The sequence below is a fragment of the Tachysurus fulvidraco genome, chromosome 19, assembly GCF_022655615.1.
Source record: "Tachysurus fulvidraco isolate hzauxx_2018 chromosome 19, HZAU_PFXX_2.0, whole genome shotgun sequence".
Taxonomy (NCBI): Eukaryota; Metazoa; Chordata; class Actinopteri; order Siluriformes; family Bagridae; genus Tachysurus; species Tachysurus fulvidraco.
The window spans coordinates 584,200-603,671 of record NC_062536.1 but is presented as its reverse complement, the minus strand read 5'-3'; the positions used below and the strand labels follow the sequence as shown (position 1 = coordinate 603,671).

At 46.8% G+C, this 19,472-nt stretch overlaps 2 protein-coding genes and 1 pseudogene across 6 annotated transcripts; 1 reads left to right on the top strand and 2 right to left on the bottom strand.

Annotated features, from left to right (window-relative positions):
* Positions 1-7,232: 7,232 nt before the first annotated feature.
* LOC125139491 (transposon TX1 uncharacterized 149 kDa protein) lies at positions 7,233-8,862 on the bottom strand. The gene is made up of 2 exons (XM_047803697.1): positions 8,446-8,862; positions 7,233-8,348 (listed from the first exon to the last, which is right to left on the bottom strand). Exons 1-2 carry the CDS (start codon positions 8,860-8,862, stop codon positions 7,272-7,274), a joined length of 1,494 nt encoding a protein of 497 aa, XP_047659653.1. The 3' UTR covers positions 7,233-7,271.
* Positions 8,863-9,225: 363 nt separating this feature from the next.
* On the bottom strand, positions 9,226-9,400 carry LOC113653856 (annotated as a pseudogene).
* A 1,053-nt stretch (positions 9,401-10,453) lies between these two features.
* On the top strand, positions 10,454-19,272 carry LOC113646658. Of its 5 annotated transcripts, XM_047804312.1 has the most exons (19): positions 10,455-10,922; positions 11,238-11,626; positions 11,988-12,120; positions 12,407-12,487; positions 12,717-12,924; positions 13,251-13,420; positions 13,515-13,613; positions 14,041-14,273; positions 14,356-14,534; positions 14,618-14,711; positions 14,896-15,240; positions 15,452-15,569; positions 15,647-15,738; positions 15,833-15,950; positions 16,276-16,392; positions 16,687-16,878; positions 17,165-17,317; positions 17,926-18,128; positions 18,840-19,272. In XM_047804312.1, the coding sequence occupies exons 2-18, from the start codon at positions 11,525-11,527 to the stop codon at positions 18,126-18,128; spliced, it is 2,637 nt and encodes an 878-aa protein (XP_047660268.1). In that variant the 5' UTR covers positions 10,455-10,922; positions 11,238-11,524; the 3' UTR covers positions 18,840-19,272. The 5 variants fall into 5 exon arrangements, 3 of the variants coding, with proteins under 3 accessions (XP_047660268.1, XP_047660269.1, XP_047660270.1); XR_007138708.1 differs by lacking the exon at positions 18,840-19,272 and adding an exon at positions 17,645-17,821 and having other exon boundaries at positions 10,454-11,626; positions 17,932-18,070; XR_007138709.1 differs by lacking the exon at positions 18,840-19,272 and adding an exon at positions 17,645-17,821 and having other exon boundaries at positions 10,454-11,626; positions 17,926-18,064.
* The last annotated feature ends 200 nt before the right edge of the window (positions 19,273-19,472 follow it).

Below are 19,472 nucleotides of genomic sequence, written 5' to 3'. Positions count from 1 at the left end.
CTTATGCCGTGACGGTAGAGCCGTTCCCTGACCGGAAGACGTCCCAGAGCCCCCAGCCAGTGCAGGTTTTTGCTGGCTCCGTCCAACCAGGTAGGCTGCAATGCAGCCCATTCGACCCCCGGCACTCGGGGATGGGTCTCACCCGACTGTGCCGCCCAGCAGTCCCTCCAACGTCGGTACAGCTTCCGGTGGTCCAGCACAATGCCGTCCACCAGACACCAGGCTTGCCGCAAATGAACTCGGCCGCCTTCTGGTAGTGCCACGGGCGGTCGGTCGACCACGGCGAGGTCCCCCTCCAGGGGATCACCGTCCGCAAAGCCGATCCAGAACTTCACGAACAGTGAAGCCATGTGGCCCTCTGCCCCCCCCACCAGCTTGGCTAGGAAGGCCACATACATCGCCATGATCCCGAGGGGGATGCACATAACGCCCCTTCCCCCTTTATCCCGCTCCGCGCACATCGTCGTGCGGGCAACCTGCTCGCACCTACCCCCCCAAATGAATGTGAACAGGGCGCGCTGCAGGCGCCTACCTGTCACAAACGGGACGGGGAAGACACAGGCCAGATGGTTCAGGCCTGCTAGCAGGTCCGAATTTGCCGCAACCACCCTTCCGGTAAGGGAGAGATCCCTTTTGCCCCAGCTTTCGGCCCTGGCCTGCAACTTGCGCAGGGCGATGTCCCAGATCTTTTGGGCGCTGTCCTTTCTCCAGAAGACAACACCCAAAACCTAGAGGCCATCATGGCATAGTGAGTACCCCCCCGGGACGTCGGATCTCCCGGCCAACGCCCCTGCGTACAGGACTTTCCGCGGTTGATGCGTGCCCCGGCGGCCTCGGAAAAGGCCTCCATGACCCGCCCCACCGCAGCGAAGTCCTCGTCCCGGCCAAGGAACAAAGTCGCGTCGTCGGCATAGGCCGACACCTTGGCCCTTATCCCAGCCGCCCCGGGGACGTGCAGACCCTGGAACGTCGGCTCTCTCCTCAACCGCTCCGCCAACGGCTCTAGGTACAAGACATAGCAGAGGCGACAGCGGGCAACCCTGTCTCACCCCTTCATGCTGCTCTATCTGTCCCGACCAGTGACCGTTCACGATTGCACAGCTGACCGCACCTGCATACAGCAGTCGGACCATGGCTACAAAGCCTGGACCAAAGCCCATCCGCTCTAACAGCGCGAAGAGAAACGTGTGCGAAACACGATCGAAAGCTTTTTCCTTATCCAGACTAAGCAACGCCAACGGTACCTGCCGTTGCTCAGCCCACGCCAAGGTGTCCCTGATCAACGCCAAGTTCATACCGCACATCCTCCCGGGCACCCCACAGGTCTGATCGGGGTGAACCACCTGGGCCATCACCTCTCTAAGTCGAAGAACCAGTACCTTGGCCAGGATCTTATAATCAGCCGTCAGTAGCGTTATCGGCCTCCAATTGGCCAAGTCGGTTCTTTCACCCTTCTTATGCAAGAGAGTGATGTACCCTACCAAACCCCTTCCTCTCGATCCCACCTCCGGTTGTATGCTCGCAACCACCAGGCAGTGATCGGAGCCCCAAAAGGGCTCTAGCAAACACGACTGCACCCTTGCCCCCTCCGCCACAAACAGGAGGTCAAGCCGTGCAGTGTCACCCCTGGAGTTCTTCCAGGTATAGCCCGGGGCCTGAGGCTCGACCACCCTTTACACGTCCACCAGGCCTGCCCCGGCCACTACCTGGGCCAGCTCCCCTCCCCCTTCTGCCTCCACATCCACATTAAAATCGCCACCTATCAGCAGAAGCCTGTTGGTGCCCAGGAGCGGCTCCAACAGGCGGAAAAAACCCTCCTCTGCCCCACCCTACACGGGGCGTAGACGGCTATGGCTTGGAACCTCAAACCCCTCCCCATGCCGTCCACACACAAAACCCTCCCCGGCACCACAGAAACTACGGCCTCAATCGCCCAATCGAAAGAATTGAAAAGGACCCCCACCCCGTCCCCCCTACCATCCCCGATCCCCCAAGCTTATGGCCCCCACTCCCACCCCTTAGAAAACAGCACTCCCTCAGCCTCTGAACACAAATGACATTCCTGTAAAAAAAAAGTAAATCAAAGGAAACAGAACTCAAACTCAAAAAAGTGGCAGCCGATTTTCACGGGCTGCTTTATTCCCCACACATTGAGTGTCGCCACCCGCAGCATCCCAAATGGTTATTTAAGAAAGCACACAAACACACCAAAACATTTCCCCAAAACTCCCCAAAAGACTCCTCAACATTGCAAGTCCCACACAAAATGTCCCTAGCTACCCTCCTCTGCCTTCTCAGACAGATCCCGCCCCTTCCCTGTAGTCCCTCTTGCCCGGACTTGAGTCCACCCTTCCTCCTCTATGCCCACCACCCCATCGTTCACACCCGGCCCATCAGTCCCACAATGGGTGGGACGCTTTCCTCCCCCCTGGTCCTCCTCTCCTTCACTCTCTCCTGTCCCAGTCTCTTCCACAGCACATAGTTTAAACTCCCGGTTGTCCTCAAACCAGGATCTCTTTTGCCCCCTCTCCATCGCTGCTGCCGACCGTTTCTCTGGGTCACTGACGGAGGATCCGGCCTCTTCCACCATCGGCTGCTCCTGACCGAGGTCGGGCTCTTCCAGATCATCCAAGAACACCGTGGTGGCCCAAGCCGGTTGGGCCGGGCCCGGGAACGCCTCCAGATCGTCCAGGGCTTCCGCCCAGCTGACGGAACTCTCCACCACCTGAGAGCGACTGACTGCCCCCTCTGTCTCCCGTCCCTGTAGCACATCCGCCACCGGTTCCCCGACTGCTACTGCCGGTTGGCTCACCGCCTGCACCACCTACACGCCTCCTTCGTGTGACCCAGGGCCCCGCACCGCCGGCAGTAGAGGGGCTGACCAGGGTAGTGTAGGAAGCCCCGGTTCGGCCCGATAGCGAAACTGCCTGGCGGGTGTAGAAGGCCCCCAGGAGCCGCAGGATCCACCTTCAGCTTGACACGGAATCTCCTCTTCCCGTTCCAGACCCCGTAGCGGCCAGGGATCTTCTCCCCTGCGGATACTGACATGTCCCATGTGCTTTAATCCACTGCCGTACAGCACGAGGTCGCGGTTTATGTCCGCTCCCCCTTCGGCAGACCACCACTCAGACTCTTCTCCAAAATCACGCCGCGATGGGACACGACCACAGGGCGTGCTCCACCGTCTCCTCGCCCCCGCATCCGACAGGACACAGGGGAGTGCGGCTTATGCCGTGACGGTAGAGTCGTTCCCTGACCGGAAGACGTCCCAGAGCCCCCAGCCAGTGCAGGTCTTTGCTGGCTCCGTCCAACCAGGTAGGCTGCAAAGCAGCCCACTCGACCCCCGGCACTCGGGGATGGGTCTCACCCGACTGTGCCGCCCAGCAGTCCCTCCAACGTTGGTACAGCTTCCGGTGGTCCAGCACAATGCCGTCCACCAGACACCAGGCTTGCCGCAAATGAACTCGGCCGCCTTCTGGTAGTGCCACGGGCGGTCGGTCGACCACGGCGAGGTCCCCCTCCAGGGGATCACCGTCCGCAAAGCAAAGCCGATCCAGAACTTCACGAACAGTGAAGCCATGTGGCCCTCTGCCCCCCCCACCAGCTTGGCTAGGAAGGCCACATACATCGCCATGATCCCGAGGGGGATGCACATAACGCCCCTTCCCCCTTTATCCCGCTCCGCGCACATCGTCGTGCGGGCAACCTGCTCGCACCTACCCCCCCAAATGAATGTGAACAGGGCGCGCTGCAGGCGCCTACCTGTCACAAACGGGACGGGGAAGACACAGGCCAGATGGTTCAGGCCTGCTAGCAGGTCCGAATTTGCCGCAACCACCCTTCCGGTAAGGGAGAGATCCCTTTTGCCCCAGCTTTCGGCCCTGGCCTGCAACTTGCGCAGGGCGATGTCCCAGATCTTTTGGGCGCTGTCCTTTCTCCAGAAGACAACACCCAAAACCTAGAGGCCATCATGGCATAGTGAGTACCCCCCCGGGACGTCGGATCTCCCGGCCAACGCCCCTGCGTACAGGACTTTCCGCGGTTGATGCGTGCCCCGGCGGCCTCGGAAAAGGCCTCCATGACCCGCCCCACCGCAGCGAAGTCCTCGTCCCGGCCAAGGAACAAAGTCGCGTCGTCGGCATAGGCCGACACCTTGGCCCTTATCCCAGCCGCCCCGGGGACGTGCAGACCCTGGAACGTCGGCTCTCTCCTCAACCGCTCCGCCAACGGCTCTAGGTACAAGACATAGCAGAGGCGACAGCGGGCAACCCTGTCTCACCCCTTCATGCTGCTCTATCTGTCCCGACCAGTGACCGTTCACGATTGCACAGCTGACCGCACCTGCATACAGCAGTCGGACCATGGCTACAAAGCCTGGACCAAAGCCCATCCGCTCTAACAGCGCGAAGAGAAACGTGTGCGAAACACGATCGAAAGCTTTTTCCTTATCCAGACTAAGCAACGCCAACGGTACCTGCCGTTGCTCAGCCCACGCCAAGGTGTCCCTGATCAACGCCAAGTTCATACCGCACATCCTCCCGGGCACCCCACAGGTCTGATCGGGGTGAACCACCTGGGCCATCACCTCTCTAAGTCGAAGAACCAGTACCTTGGCCAGGATCTTATAATCAGCCGTCAGTAGCGTTATCGGCCTCCAATTGGCCAAGTCGGTTCTTTCACCCTTCTTATGCAAGAGAGTGATGTACCCTACCAAACCCCTTCCTCTCGATCCCACCTCCGGTTGTATGCTCGCAACCACCAGGCAGTGATCGGAGCCCCAAAAGGGCTCTAGCAAACACGACTGCACCCTTGCCCCCTCCGCCACAAACAGGAGGTCAAGCCGTGCAGTGTCACCCCTGGAGTTCTTCCAGGTATAGCCCGGGGCCTGAGGCTCGACCACCCTTTACACGTCCACCAGGCCTGCCCCGGCCACTACCTGGGCCAGCTCCCCTCCCCCTTCTGCCTCCACATCCACATTAAAATCGCCACCTATCAGCAGAAGCCTGTTGGTGCCCAGGAGCGGCTCCAACAGGCGGAAAAAACCCTCCTCTGCCCCACCCTACACGGGGCGTAGACGGCTATGGCTTGGAACCTCAAACCCCTCCCCATGCCGTCCACACACAAAACCCTCCCCGGCACCACAGAAACTACGGCCTCAATCGCCCAATCGAAAGAATTGAAAAGGACCCCCACCCCGTCCCCCCTACCATCCCCGATCCCCCAAGCTTATGGCCCCCACTCCCACCCCTTAGAAAACAGCACTCCCTCAGCCTCTGAACACAAATGACATTCCTGTAAAAAAAAAGTAAATCAAAGGAAACAGAACTCAAACTCAAAAAAGTGGCAGCCGATTTTCACGGGCTGCTTTATTCCCCACACATTGAGTGTCGCCACCCGCAGCATCCCAAATGGTTATTTAAGAAAGCACACAAACACACCAAAACATTTCCCCAAAACTCCCCAAAAGACTCCTCAACATTGCAAGTCCCACACAAAATGTCCCTAGCTACCCTCCTCTGCCTTCTCAGACAGATCCCGCCCCTTCCCTGTAGTCCCTCTTGCCCGGACTTGAGTCCACCCTTCCTCCTCTATGCCCACCACCCCATCGTTCACACCCGGCCCATCAGTCCCACAATGGGTGGGACGCTTTCCTCCCCCCTGGTCCTCCTCTCCTTCACTCTCTCCTGTCCCAGTCTCTTCCACAGCACATAGTTTAAACTCCCGGTTGTCCTCAAACCAGGATCTCTTTTGCCCCCTCTCCATCGCTGCTGCCGACCGTTTCTCTGGGTCACTGACGGAGGATCCGGCCTCTTCCACCATCGGCTGCTCCTGACCGAGGTCGGGCTCTTCCAGATCATCCAAGAACACCGTGGTGGCCCAAGCCGGTTGGGCCGGGCCCGGGAACGCCTCCAGATCGTCCAGGGCTTCCGCCCAGCTGACGGAACTCTCCACCACCTGAGAGCGACTGACTGCCCCCTCTGTCTCCCGTCCCTGTAGCACATCCGCCACCGGTTCCCCGACTGCTACTGCCGGTTGGCTCACCGCCTGCACCACCTACACGCCTCCTTCGTGTGACCCAGGGCCCCGCACCGCCGGCAGTAGAGGGGCTGACCAGGGTAGTGTAGGAAGCCCCGGTTCGGCCCGATAGCGAAACTGCCTGGCGGGTGTAGAAGGCCCCCAGGAGCCGCAGGATCCACCTTCAGCTTGACACGGAATCTCCTCTTCCCGTTCCAGACCCCGTAGCGGCCAGGGATCTTCTCCCCTGCGGATACTGACATGTCCCATGTGCTTTAATCCACTGCCGTACAGCACGAGGTCGCGGTTTATGTCCGCTCCCCCTTCGGCAGACCACCACTCAGACTCTTCTCCAAAATCACGCCGCGATGGGACACGACCACAGGGCGTGCTCCACCGTCTCCTCGCCCCCGCATCCGACAGGACACAGGGGAGTGCGGCTTATGCCGTGACGGTAGAGTCGTTCCCTGACCGGAAGACGTCCCAGAGCCCCCAGCCAGTGCAGGTCTTTGCTGGCTCCGTCCAACCAGGTAGGCTGCAAAGCAGCCCACTCGACCCCCGGCACTCGGGGATGGGTCTCACCCGACTGTGCCGCCCAGCAGTCCCTCCAACGTTGGTACAGCTTCCGGTGGTCCAGCACAATGCCGTCCACCAGACACCAGGCTTGCCGCAAATGAACTCGGCCGCCTTCTGGTAGTGCCACGGGCGGTCGGTCGACCACGGCGAGGTCCCCCTCCAGGGGATCACCGTCCGCAAAGCAAAGCCGATCCAGAACTTCGCGAACAGTGAAGCCATGTGGCCCTCTGCCCCCCCCACCAGCTTGGCTAGGAAGGCCACATACATCGCCATGATCCTGAGGGGGATGCACATAACGCCCCTTCCCCCTTTTTCCCGCTCCGCGCACATCGTCGTGCGGGCAACCTGCTCGCACCTCCCCCCCAAATGAATGTGAACAGGGCGCGCTCCAGGCGCCTACCTGTCACAAACGGGACGGGGAAGACACAGGCCAGATGGTTCAGGCCTGCCAGCAGGTCCGAATTTGCCGCCACCACCCTTCCGGTAAGGGAGAGATCCCTCTTGCCCCAGCTTTCGGCCCTGGCCTGCAACTTGCGCAGGGTGATGTCCCAGTTCTTTTGGGCGCTGTCCTTTCTCCAGAAGACGACACCCAAAACCTTGAGGCCATCCTGGCACAGTGAGAACCCCCCCGGGACGTTGGATCTTCCAGCCCACGCCCCTGCGTACAGGACCGCAGACTTCTATAGATTTCTATAAAAGTCCTCCACCACTCTTAAAATTCCTGTTGTTGTGTCTTCTTGTTTTCCTTGTTCTTTTAATTTTGTAATAGCTTTTCCACTTATTATTTTCTTAAAAAAGTACCGGGTACATTTTTCTCCTTCCTTTATGTCTTTTTCTTTGCTTCTTAACATCACTCCTTTTGCTTTTACCTCGGATAAAACTGACATTTCCTTCTTGACCTCTTTTATTTCTTCACTAAAATCCATCCCATCATTTAAAAGATTAAAATACCTCTGTAAGCGTCTTTGCAGCCCCATCATGTATCTCTTTTCCTTATTCTTTTTTTCCTTTCCTACCCTCCTAAAATACTGTCCAGTCCTTTCTTTTACCATGTCCCACCACCGTGCACGTGAGTCATAACAGTCCTGGAGGGTCTGCCATTGGCTGTACCGCTCACTGTATTCCTGGACAATATCCTCATCCTGCAACAGAGAGCAGTTCAGCTTCCACAGCCCTCCCCCTATAGTCACTCCAGTGGATAGCGAAAAGGTGCAAGACAGCATAGCGTGATCAGAAAAGAAAAGCGGAGTTAATGTAGCATCGGTCGGCAGGCAGTCACGTATAAAAACATAGTCGATTCGAGAGGCTCTGGTGCCATCACCACTAAACCAGGTGAAGCCCTCCTCTCTGGGATGCACCGATTTAAAAGCGTCGACTAATCTAAAATCTCTAACCAAACCCTGCAATAAAACCGATGTTTTGTCTACTTTAAAATCTACACTCGCTGTTTTCCTATCTGACTTACTTAAAATACAGTTAAAATCCCCTGCAAGAACTAGGGGAATCCTACCTAGCATGTGGGGCTGCAGGTCCTCTAAAAGCTCGTACCTACTGTTTTTATCTGTAAAACCATAAATATTGAGTACATTAAAATCACTGCCTAAAAAGGTCAAATTTGCTATGAGCGCCCGCCCAGCTCTCACCACCGTGCTGCCCTTCACCAAAATGTGTGGGTTTTTAATTAAAATAGCCACCCCGTCTGACCTGTTAAAATTCGAACCGCTCCAAAGGGAGGGTAGGTGCCCTCTGCTTCTTCTCTACCATTTCTGGCAGAGGAGATGCCGCGATCCTTTTGCAGGCTTGAGCATTGGGGAGTGAGATTTCCACCTCACTACCCCCGGAGGCCACACTTACCTCCGGCACTGTCTCCAGAGATTCATCCGAAAAGGATAACCTGTCCTCCATATTCACTTTTTCCAGCTGCACGGAGGGTGTAGCCTCCCTTCCTCCCTGTTCCACTGGCTCCGCCTCTTTGTTCCCGCCCTCCGGCTCCTGGCCAGTCCCTGAGATTGACTGGGAGTTTGAATTTCCCGCCAAAACCTCAGGGACTGCCTCCTTCTCCACCTCAGGAGCCTCATGCTGAGCAGCCATTTTGTTGGCCTTCAGCTTGTTGGCAAAAGACTTAGGACAATCTCTGTAGAAATGGTTATGCTCACCACAAAGATTGCACTTTCTGCCATTGACACATTCTTCAAAGGAATGACCAATTTCTTTGCACTTCCCACAGACGATTTCTGTACAAAGTGGCCCACTTTGCCGCATTTCCGGCATAGTTTAGGCATGCCTTGATAATAAATGTAGCCTCTGTTCTCACCCAGCACTATCATTGATGGCAAATGTCTCAGGGCCTGGAAACAACTTGGGTCTTCCCATTGTTTAATGGGAACACGCCAAGCACAATTCCAGATGCCGTCCACATCCAGCACTTTCATAGGTGGGCCTCGAACCGTGCAAAATCTAGCCAGCCAAAAACAAATGTCTTCACCAGACACTGTTTCATTGAACATCCTGACCACTACAACTTTGTTGGAGCTATCAGACAGTTTCTCAACAGTGAACATGGAAAACTGGTCCCGAGCATTTGAATTCAATTCAAGAAAAGAATAGAAAAGAAAAGAAGGTTTTGTCTGTTTTTAATGTTGCACCAAGCCTGGATGTACTGCAATACCAGGACGGAGCAAGCCCCTGTTCCGACTCCCAGCTCTAAAAATCCATTTAATATGTAGTCCTCATATAGAGGTCATATCAGATATTAAACTGATAAGAACAGATACTACACTTGATCTTAGCCAAAAGGCCGAGAAGCGATAACCCGCACTGTTAGAAATTACCAGCATTTCACAATAATTAACAGTATTATTTTACAGTAACTTGTTGTAATTAAGTTTCCCTGTAATATCCCAATGAATACCTGTAAAAACTACAGTATCCTTGGATTTTACAGCATTTTACTGTAAAATCCAAGGATACTGTAGTTTTTACAGGTTGTCTGTAATATCACAACAAGGTCTGTAATATCACAGCAACACAGTGAAAAAAAATGTAGGATTTCACAGCATTAAACAGTATTATTACAGTGAAATATTGTATTGAAATATGCCCTGGGAAGTCACATGACATAACCGAACTGTTTTGAACCATAGACTGTATAAAAACATGGACGTATTGTCCGTGACATCACCCATAGCCTCCTCAAGAGCGGTTTTGAAGCTCAAAGTGTGCAGAGCGGGCTGTCGTCATCTTGACAGCGCTTCACCGCACGTCATTCCTGTGTAATCGAAAATGGGCAAAAAGGCGGGAGCTGGCTGAAGCCACGCCCACTTAGCGCGACGGCATTGTCAACAGCGGCAATCCCCCTGTCACTCACATGACCACGCCCTTAATTATGCAGAAATTTAAGGCTTAATATAATTTAAACGAATGTGGTATAAAAAAAATTCACCCCCTCACAATTGTCATTAAGGGTAAAATTAGCTATATAGACCAAAATCATTTTTTTTTGCAGCAGGCTGTAAACAGGTTTTTTTTGCTGTAAATTTGGGCATTTTAACATGGGGAGTCTATGGGACTGACTCCCTTCTGCAGCCAGCCTCAAGCGGCCAGTCGATGAATTGCAGTTTTAGTCACTTCCTTATAGGCTTCACGAGAAAGAGCGCGAGGTTGCTGCTCGTTTTGAGCTGAAGACGCCATCGTGTCCCTTTTCTATTCGGGCTGAATTGAGAAGGTGAGCAGCATGCATGTTTGCACAACCCAGTCTCACGGCAGTTCGTGACAGAGGTCATGAAATGTAATGTAATCCACGCCTTCCCCTTGAATCCTATTGAAATGTAATCCAATGATTCGTGTTCGTGGACACGTATTTCCCTTCTTTCAATCGTATTTCAATAGGAAGCGTCTTTCGAGTCCGCTCCACGTTTTTCTTTCTGCCACTTGGAAGCATTAGGACAGTAAACTAAATACTACAGTACCCATGAGCCTTTTCTACTTTTACTATGTTGATGATGTCAGCTAAAACTACCTGTTGACCCACCGCCAATTCTCTTTTAATGTCTCCTCATCTTTCTTTCAACACATAAACACGAAAGTGTGCTTGATAATTCAACAATACGATGTCATGACCATCCGTTTTATTTGATTCTCCTTCTATTGTGAGGAAGGGGGATTAGTTGTGGTTATTGATTGAATTAAAATAAAAATAAAAAATCAATTAAATTAATTAGTGGACGCCCGCATTACCCGTGAGCCTCAGCGGAGACGGCTGCTATGGAGACGGAGATTTGATTTCTGCAGGCCGCGAATTCTCCTTCATTGCGCTCAAAACCACTTCCCAGGTAAGCCACGAGACTTGAATGTGATGATCAAATTTGTTTAAATGTTATAATTGATGCTTTTCTTTGCCATTAGACTCACATGGTTTACATGTTAGCGCAACGAATTAAAGGCCGACCAACTGTTTCCATATTAACAGTAAAAAAAGAAGAAGAAAAAAAAACGATGCGCCTTTTGTGCAGTCATACAGAAAATGGGAAAAACGTGAATTTTATTGATTTATTAAGTATTTTAGGGACAATTTGTCACATTTTAAACATTTTTTTCAACATATCTAGCCTTCACTACATAATGAACTTTTTCTGTTCTCCCTGCAGATCCCGTCATACTTCACCTTCACCCTATTTAATCACCTCATTTCCTAAAACCAAAGGCACTTTTAAGAGCCAACCTCTATCTATCTATCTATCTATCTATCTATCTATCTATCTATCTATCTATCTACCTATCGCTCTCTGTCCATCTATATTTCTATCCATCTCTTCAATATCTATCTGTTCTCTCTCAATTTCTCTATTTCTCAATCTTTCTGTCTTTGTCTACTTATCTGTTATTTTTCTTTGTCTATCAGTCTGTCTGTCTGTCTGTATCAGTCTGTGTTGCAATGGCCACCAGATATGTATTTGACCCACAAAACCCCCATTACCAAGAGGGGAAACGCATGGTTCTTGAAATGGAAATTGATCGCCTTATAGCTGAATGCAAGGTCAGAGTTTTTATATACCTCAATCATGTTATACTTGAACATACAGATGGGGGACAAATTAAAGTAAAAACATAATGAATGTGGAAGGATGAGTGTATTAGATTTCAGACAGGTATATTGCATGATGAGTTAAGCAATTAACAGCCTATCATGCTCTCTGGCATATGTAAATGAGGGAATATATTTTGGAAGAATGGAGCTCCATCCCCTGAGTTAGAGACTTCTATGCCAAGGCCCATTCAAGCCGTTAACACCTTACTAACACACTATGTTGTGTTTTCTTTTCACTAGTTACATTTCTTTTGGTTCCAGTACATTGAACATTATCAGTCTTACAAGAAATATTCACTCCAACACAGAGAGAGCAACTTTGGAGAGGAAACGTGCATGCTCTGGAGGAGAACCTCCACGGACCTCTAAAAGGTTCTTTAGAGGGGTAGGTCGTGGCAAGCCAAGGGGAAGGCGAGGAGGGCGACGAAAAGCCTCAGCTACAGGTTATATGTGAATTATTTGACGTTTTTTTTAATTTCCTATGTAAATAGTGGACCAACTGAAATTAGAACACTGATTGATTGATTGAGAATGTAAAATTCTCCAATATCCAAAAAGACATTAAAGAGTTCATAAACCTTTTTGTGGCACTATTACAGAAGACATTACCAAGTACTTAACAGAAATATGTCTGATTTCAAAAATTGTTCAGTATATACAGTAGGTTGAAAAAAAAAAACATTAATGCAGTTATAGCATAACCTGTTGTCATTCTTCTGTGTTTTACAGTCACATACCCTCCGGTTGAGTGTTCCCTGTCATCCAGTGTGGAGGTTCCCTCAGAAATACTAAATCCTCAAGAGGAATTTGGTAAATAACAGTGATGGATTTAAGTTTAAATCTAAAATTCATGTAAAAGTAAAGTAATTAAAGACAAAACCCTTAGACAAAACTGTCAGTGCAGTAGATGGATTAAGAACACAATGTAATAAAGATGTGGTCCAGTTTGATACTGAATCATGAAAGTTTATTCAAATTATTGATCAGTTGACTTTTTTAATTGTCCCTCATCGTCCTTTATTTTGTATTTTCTTTACAGAGAAAAATATGGAGAGACTCTCAAATATTTTGGCATCATGTCTTTCTGCTGAGCCTCAAAGAAGCTCTGCTTCATCATGGTCTTTTCGGCAGCAGAAAGCCCCAGGGCGCTGGAAAGAGGCAAGACCATACCACCTACAATGCCTTATCGCAAAGGAGGCTGTTGGTCATCCCTTGTGTTGCCTTTGCCACGAGCCTGCTGTTATTAGGTTGGTTTTCAATAATATTAAACTTTAATTACCCAGGGTCAGTTTGCTGAGAATTAATGCTCAGTAGTGTGCTTTATAAGTTAAGTTGCATGTCTTGTGGAATGGTAGAAAACTTGGATACCGAGTTGAAAACCACATTAATGACAAGTTAAATTTCATTAAGGAACTTTGTGCTGTGAGGTGATATTGCTAAACATTGAGCTATTATGCAGTCCTATAAAATCAAATCAGAACTACTCAAAGTAAATTTGAAATAACTTAAATTATTCACCTGAAATAATGTATTTATATTAGAATGTTTTTTTTGTTTTGTTTTTTCTCCCTAGGTGCAGAGAGTGTCTTCCTGAGGATTGGTTCTGTGGGGACTGTGATGTATTGCATCACAAAAAACAGCCACTCCACAACAGGGAAAGTGTGATTCGTGGGTTTTTTGAAGCCATTCCTCCAACCTCATGCATCATTAAAGGAGAAGGTGGATATTGCACCCATGAGCAAGGTACGTTCTCATGAAAGTCTTAATGTTGCTGTTCATGTGTGTCAGCAGCCAGTTACAGATAATCAAAATTATTGGTTTTCTTTCTTTTTGCCAGCTTGCATTTTGCCAACTGTGAAGGTGCCAGACTGCTCCTGTGAAGGCACAAACTTCACTGTATTACCAGGCAAACCGGTGATTTTGATTACCATCAATGGTAAAAACAATATACACTACTTAGATTTCTATTTTAGATTTGATGTTTTTCATACTGGTGTGCTGTGACATTGTGCCCGTCAACACCCATGGTATTGACATTAACTGGAACAAATACAGACATCTTTTTTTTATTTTTGTCCTCTGCAAACAAAAAAAAATAGTTAGCTGTTGCAAAGCAGTTACATCCTTTGCATGCTTCCAGGATGAAGTCCAATCGATACAGCTATTTGGAATTTGGTGAATTAGACAAATGTAAACAATGTAGGTGTGATACTTCTCAAGAAGTATGAGTGCTATACTGGGATTATAGGAACTTAAGCAATGTCTCTCAACCATTCACAATGTGCAGAATGAACTGTTGTAAAAAAAAAAAAAAGTAGTAAATGTTTGTTTATAATTTTTTTAATTAACTTTTTTGTTCCAAGGGCGTTTTGACTTGCATCAGCCACTATATGAATGTCAAACATACCAGCAGCAGTGGACTCCTGATTCAAAGGACCTCCTTAGGAGTGGATATTGGCCAGCCTCTGTCAGCAATTCAACGCTTTATACACTGGACCTCCTGAGCTCCTTTCAGGAACTCAAGGTCATCGCTCCAGGATTCTCCAGACAAGCCTTTGCAAAGCTGTTGGAGCATCGGACTAAGTGTGGAGGAAGAGTAAATGTAATTATTACTTATAACATGTCTTTCCATAAGCAGACAACATCACAAATACTATTTCTTTCTATATATCTTCCAGAAAGGACATATCAACGGTGATGCACTGCAGCGGAGCTTTTTGGAGTTTTTCTACGCTTCTTTTGAAGAAGACCAGCTCTGCTGTAGTGCACCTTTCACCTGCCCAGCCTGCACGCCGGAAATGTTGGCTGTTTCCGCCGATGGGAACAGAAAGCTATATCGCTTTCACCGAAACACAAGGTGGTTTTTGTTTGTCTTTTTATTGATTTATTTATTTACTTTATATATAATGGATGGATTCTCTATTTTTCTTTCTTTCTCAGCTCTGATGATCCTAGTTTTTTTGAAGGGCTCTTTGTGGCTGAAGACAGTGTGGTGTCTACATTTGTTGACACCATACAGAAAGCACTGAGAAATGCAAGTTTTTTATCTTAACTTCACAAAATAGTTGACAAAAAAAAACATGTGTCTGACCTTGATTTCCTCCCCACTTCAACTACTTCTGCCTACCAAGTACTCTAAAATCAAATTGAGAGAATAAATGCTACATATTGTAAGACACCATTGCTTTTATTTGATTTGCTGTGTTTGTGTGTCATAGACACAGGGAAGAGGCACATGTGGGGACTCCCAGTGGACAGCAGCGAGGGAGATGTCAAGGAAGGCTTCCAAATTGGATGAAGAGGGGATGGAGGTTGCTGTGTGTCGCCATGGGTTCCTTCTGAAGGCCCTTAATATGTACAGAGGGGAGATATTTGTCTACCCCCTGTATCTTCAGAAGGAGCTCATGCCAGCCAAGGCAAAATTCTTTGCTATGGATGTGGCTTGCAAATATTGGCCATACTTGGAAAAAGCTGCTCGAGTCCTTCCTGCCCTTCAGGAGCTCACCGAAATGAAACCCTTCCTCAGCATAATGCATGCTCGAGCCCATGCTACAAAGTGTGAGGTATGTATACTATATTTGCAACATATGTACATTTGTAATGTTTACACGCACATTAATAATATGAAATGAAAAGGCTACTATACTAGGTAGCCTTTTTGCTTTACAATTTCTTGTACAGATTGTAGAGCATTTTGAGGCAATTTGTGATATAGGGATATATAAATAAAATTTACTTGAATTGATTTGAATTTCTTCCACCCTTTACTAACAGATTAAATGGAGTGGTAGGAACCAGGAAGGAGCAGGAACAACAGCCGGAGAGGAGGTGGAGCAAGTGAACAGCTACCTGTCACGTTGTGCCCTGACTACCAAATATATGTCCAAAGCAGGTGATCAGAGTGTTTGCAAAATTCCTACATACTTTTATTAGATTATGCATCACATCCTCATTATTTGCTTTCAACAGCACGGGTGGACATGGTTACTTTGCATGCAGTGGGGTGGAACCACAAAAAAAGTCTCTCTCTACATCAGGCACTTTCCACAAGATATGTGAAGGTAAGTCTACTGTTAATTGTTTTGTGTGTCCTTTTGTTGTGTGCACTTGCCAAGTTTTAATTCTGATTATTGTATTATTAACATTGTTAATCAGACTTGTCAGAGACTCCAGGATGAGACTACAAGGCTAGATGAACTCAAAGCAGAGCTACACTGCACAGATGAATTGGTGTCACAGTGGCTCTCTGATGTGAAGGAATGGGCAGCTGATGGTAAGCATGACCAGATAAAAGAAACAACAAATTTCCTTTTTTAATACTATTTGAAATTTTAAGTTTGACACTAAAGAGCAGCCAAAGATCATCATGCTGAGAACATCAATGGATTACAACAGTTGGTGACATCACCTGCCACCATAGACATCCAATGTTATGCCACATATATATGTCTGGTTTATTTTATATTCCAGTTTCCCTGCAGGAAATGCACATACCAAGTTCAATGAAGTTGGATTAAAATGAGTTTTATGTATGAATTCAAACACTGAAACAGTTCTGTGTTTTAACAGTGAATTTGTTTTCACTATTAATTCTACAGAGACACCAGATACATCTCATGCCAGTCAAGGCACCACACCCAGAGGACTTCAGCAGTCAATTGAGGGTCTTTACCTTAGTGTGAGGCAGCGGAAGCAAACCCTCTACCGTCAGAATGGTATAAATATATAATATAATAGATTGAAAAAATCAAGCTACTGTATGCATCCTACTCAACAAATACATAGAAATACAAATAGTATTATATTTCTTATTTATTAATTTATTTATTTTTAAAAAAGTAATTATATAAAGTGTGTATATAAAGTAATACTATTAATTATTTATATATACTGTGTGTGTGTATATATACATATATATGTATATACATATATATGTATATATACACATACATACATATTCCATTCTTACCTATAGACTACTTCTGTCCCTGTACTTCATGTTTTTGTAGACAGCAGCAAGTTTCGCCACCGCCTTCGAAGGAAGCTGGCAGAAGACAAAAAACACCTCCTTCAGGAGATCCAGCACTACAATGGTCTTGTACAAGACTCTGCCACAAACATAGATGTAGCTACTGTGGAGCATTCCCTTAATGGAGAGAACAATGTGTCTCAAATATGGCCATGGGAGGTTCATGGCAGTGGTATGTCCGTTTCCAGAAGCTTCTCAAGAATTTCTTTACAGTTCTGCTGTATAGACTATACTGAAAAAACACACAAACTAAATGAATATTACAACACTCAATATGTTACATGCATGCCTTAGATGCATGTAACATATTGAGTGTTGTAATGTTCATTTAGTTTGTGTGTTTTTTCAGTTTTTTTATTATGTATCAACTTGAAAAGGTACATTTGTAGTTACAAAACATTTCAATGCTATTATGCAAGATTGTCTCATGCATACATACAATTGCTATTGATTCTTAGCCAACATTTCAATCAAGAAACAATTGCATGACCAAGTGATGTTGGCGATGCGACTGCAAGAGGAAAAAAGCATTTTGGTATTGGAGATGGCACAACACTGCACATGGTTGCAGAGCCTGGCAGTGGTTCTCAAGAACAAGATGGCTGAGGAGGGTAAGTTGAATCCATTTAAAGTATGAATTTCAAATGAAAAAAATAAACATTATCAGTCTCAGCCACACAATTTGAATGGAGTAGAAGGGTTATTGCTCTTTTTACCACAAATGAGGATTATAATTTGCGGTGGTAACAGGTCAGTAAGGCTTTAAAACGTTTCAAATTTGCTTGATAGATTTGTTGTATTTGTTGTACTGTGGCTGTTACATAAAAGGAGAAATTAACAAAAGAATTTTGAACATTGAATTCAGCACCATCAAACACACCTATTTCTTGATGTAACACCTGAATGCTACACAATGTGTTACTTTACCACAACTGTAGTGAAGAAGAAAACCGTTAACTTAAAACAGCGATCAGACATTGGCTGCAAAACACAGTTCTGCTGCTTTGGGGCTCACTGCATAAAGTCACCTCAGTGAGACTGATCATGTTGCCTCAAGTCAGTTTATACAGAAGCTAGCCGGGTACCATGGCAACAATACACATTAAAATATGCTGGTATGTAGATTTGAATGGATGAAATCTTCATTGAAGTTTTTTGGCTTCATTAAGCAATCTTAACAAGCAGTTTGTCTTTAATGTAATCTCTTTTGTATTTTGAGATGTAGACAAGGGAAATGATGGACTTTGCTGTCTCTTAAGAAGACGACTGTCAGAGGTGTCGGAACAGTTGCAAGTTGTCCTCCAACAGTACAAGACTGCTTTAGGTCCTGAGGCCTCTGTCCTTCTACATGTTGAAGCAGAAGATCCAAGTGGCCTCAGTAGTCCAGACACCAGTGAGGATGAAGAGGAAAACACAGTTTAGGTATTTTTGTTCATATGTTCTCAAGAATAGACTTGGGGGTGTTCCATCAAGGTGGGTAAAGGAAAAGCCTGGCTTATTTTGATAAATCTTGATAATTTAAGTAAGAGTTCCGTGCCATTACTGTGGCTTAAGCCCAGTTCACATCAAAGATTCACAATGAGACAAAACCATTTTAGAATGTTACAGTGATGTAAACGGGCTCTTTTCAGATTGACTCTGATGGCAACAATTCACCAATTGCTGGTTTTCGAATGTAAGGTACAATACCTGTTTCAAAAGCCAAGTCACTAAACTGTTGGCTAGTTGAAGTTTTGGATGGAGGAAAGAGATGATCAGTTTATCAGTTAGTTTGAGGAACAGCACTATCTGTGTAACTCAAGCCTTAAAATTTACTCAACTCTTCAGGGCTGCTTATGTACTCTGTGCACATGCACAATGCATGCTTATTCAAGCCTGGTTAAAGTCACTGTTGACTAGAAGTGGCTAATAATTTAGTGGAATGGCTTGAGCCTGCAGTGAAAGTCAGTGTTAATTTAAGCAAGCCTTTTTCAAGTGGACAGCTTACATTAACTGCATTGATGGAATACCCCCCTGTTACTGTTACTCTTTATTTATTTGTGTATTTATTAATGCTTTACACACCTTGTTCATTCTAAAACTTCACCTTCTTATCATACCTCTTGCTTTTTTTGTTTTTCTATATTTTCCCAGATGGAAGGACTGTGTTGAAGGAAATGGACTCGCCTTATATCTGTATATTATTAGTATGCTGATTGATTAATCACATCAAAATATGTATGCATCCTATATTGTTGAAAATTCAACCTTTTCTTGACAATTTGTCAGTCTTTTTTTTTTGTTTGTTTTTACAAGCACATTGTACATTGGTACAGCAGATTTAGATAATACATTCAGTGCTTGTATAATGCATTAGATTGTATGTAACAGATAAATACACTGTTCTGTATGCTATGATTATACTTTATATTGTATATTATTACAGTTGACAGATAAATTGTTTCCCTGTTTTGTTGGTGCTTTTCAAGTTACCTCAACCTCAGTCCAGTGTCATTAAATACAACCTTATGACATGTGTGACAAATATGCATTTGGTGTATTTTCAATAAATTATTTCCAAAGATGAGTATTTTATGTCTTTTATTTTTCCATACATTATTTAAAAACAAAGTTTTATGGTTGATGAAAGTAAATAGCTGGAGAAAGAAACATAAATTAAGCATTTATATGTGTAATCTTGTTTAATTTGACATCACACTGCATTATTAATACTTTAAGGCAGGTCTTTTTATTTATTTACAAACAAACTGCTCTTGGCATTAAACT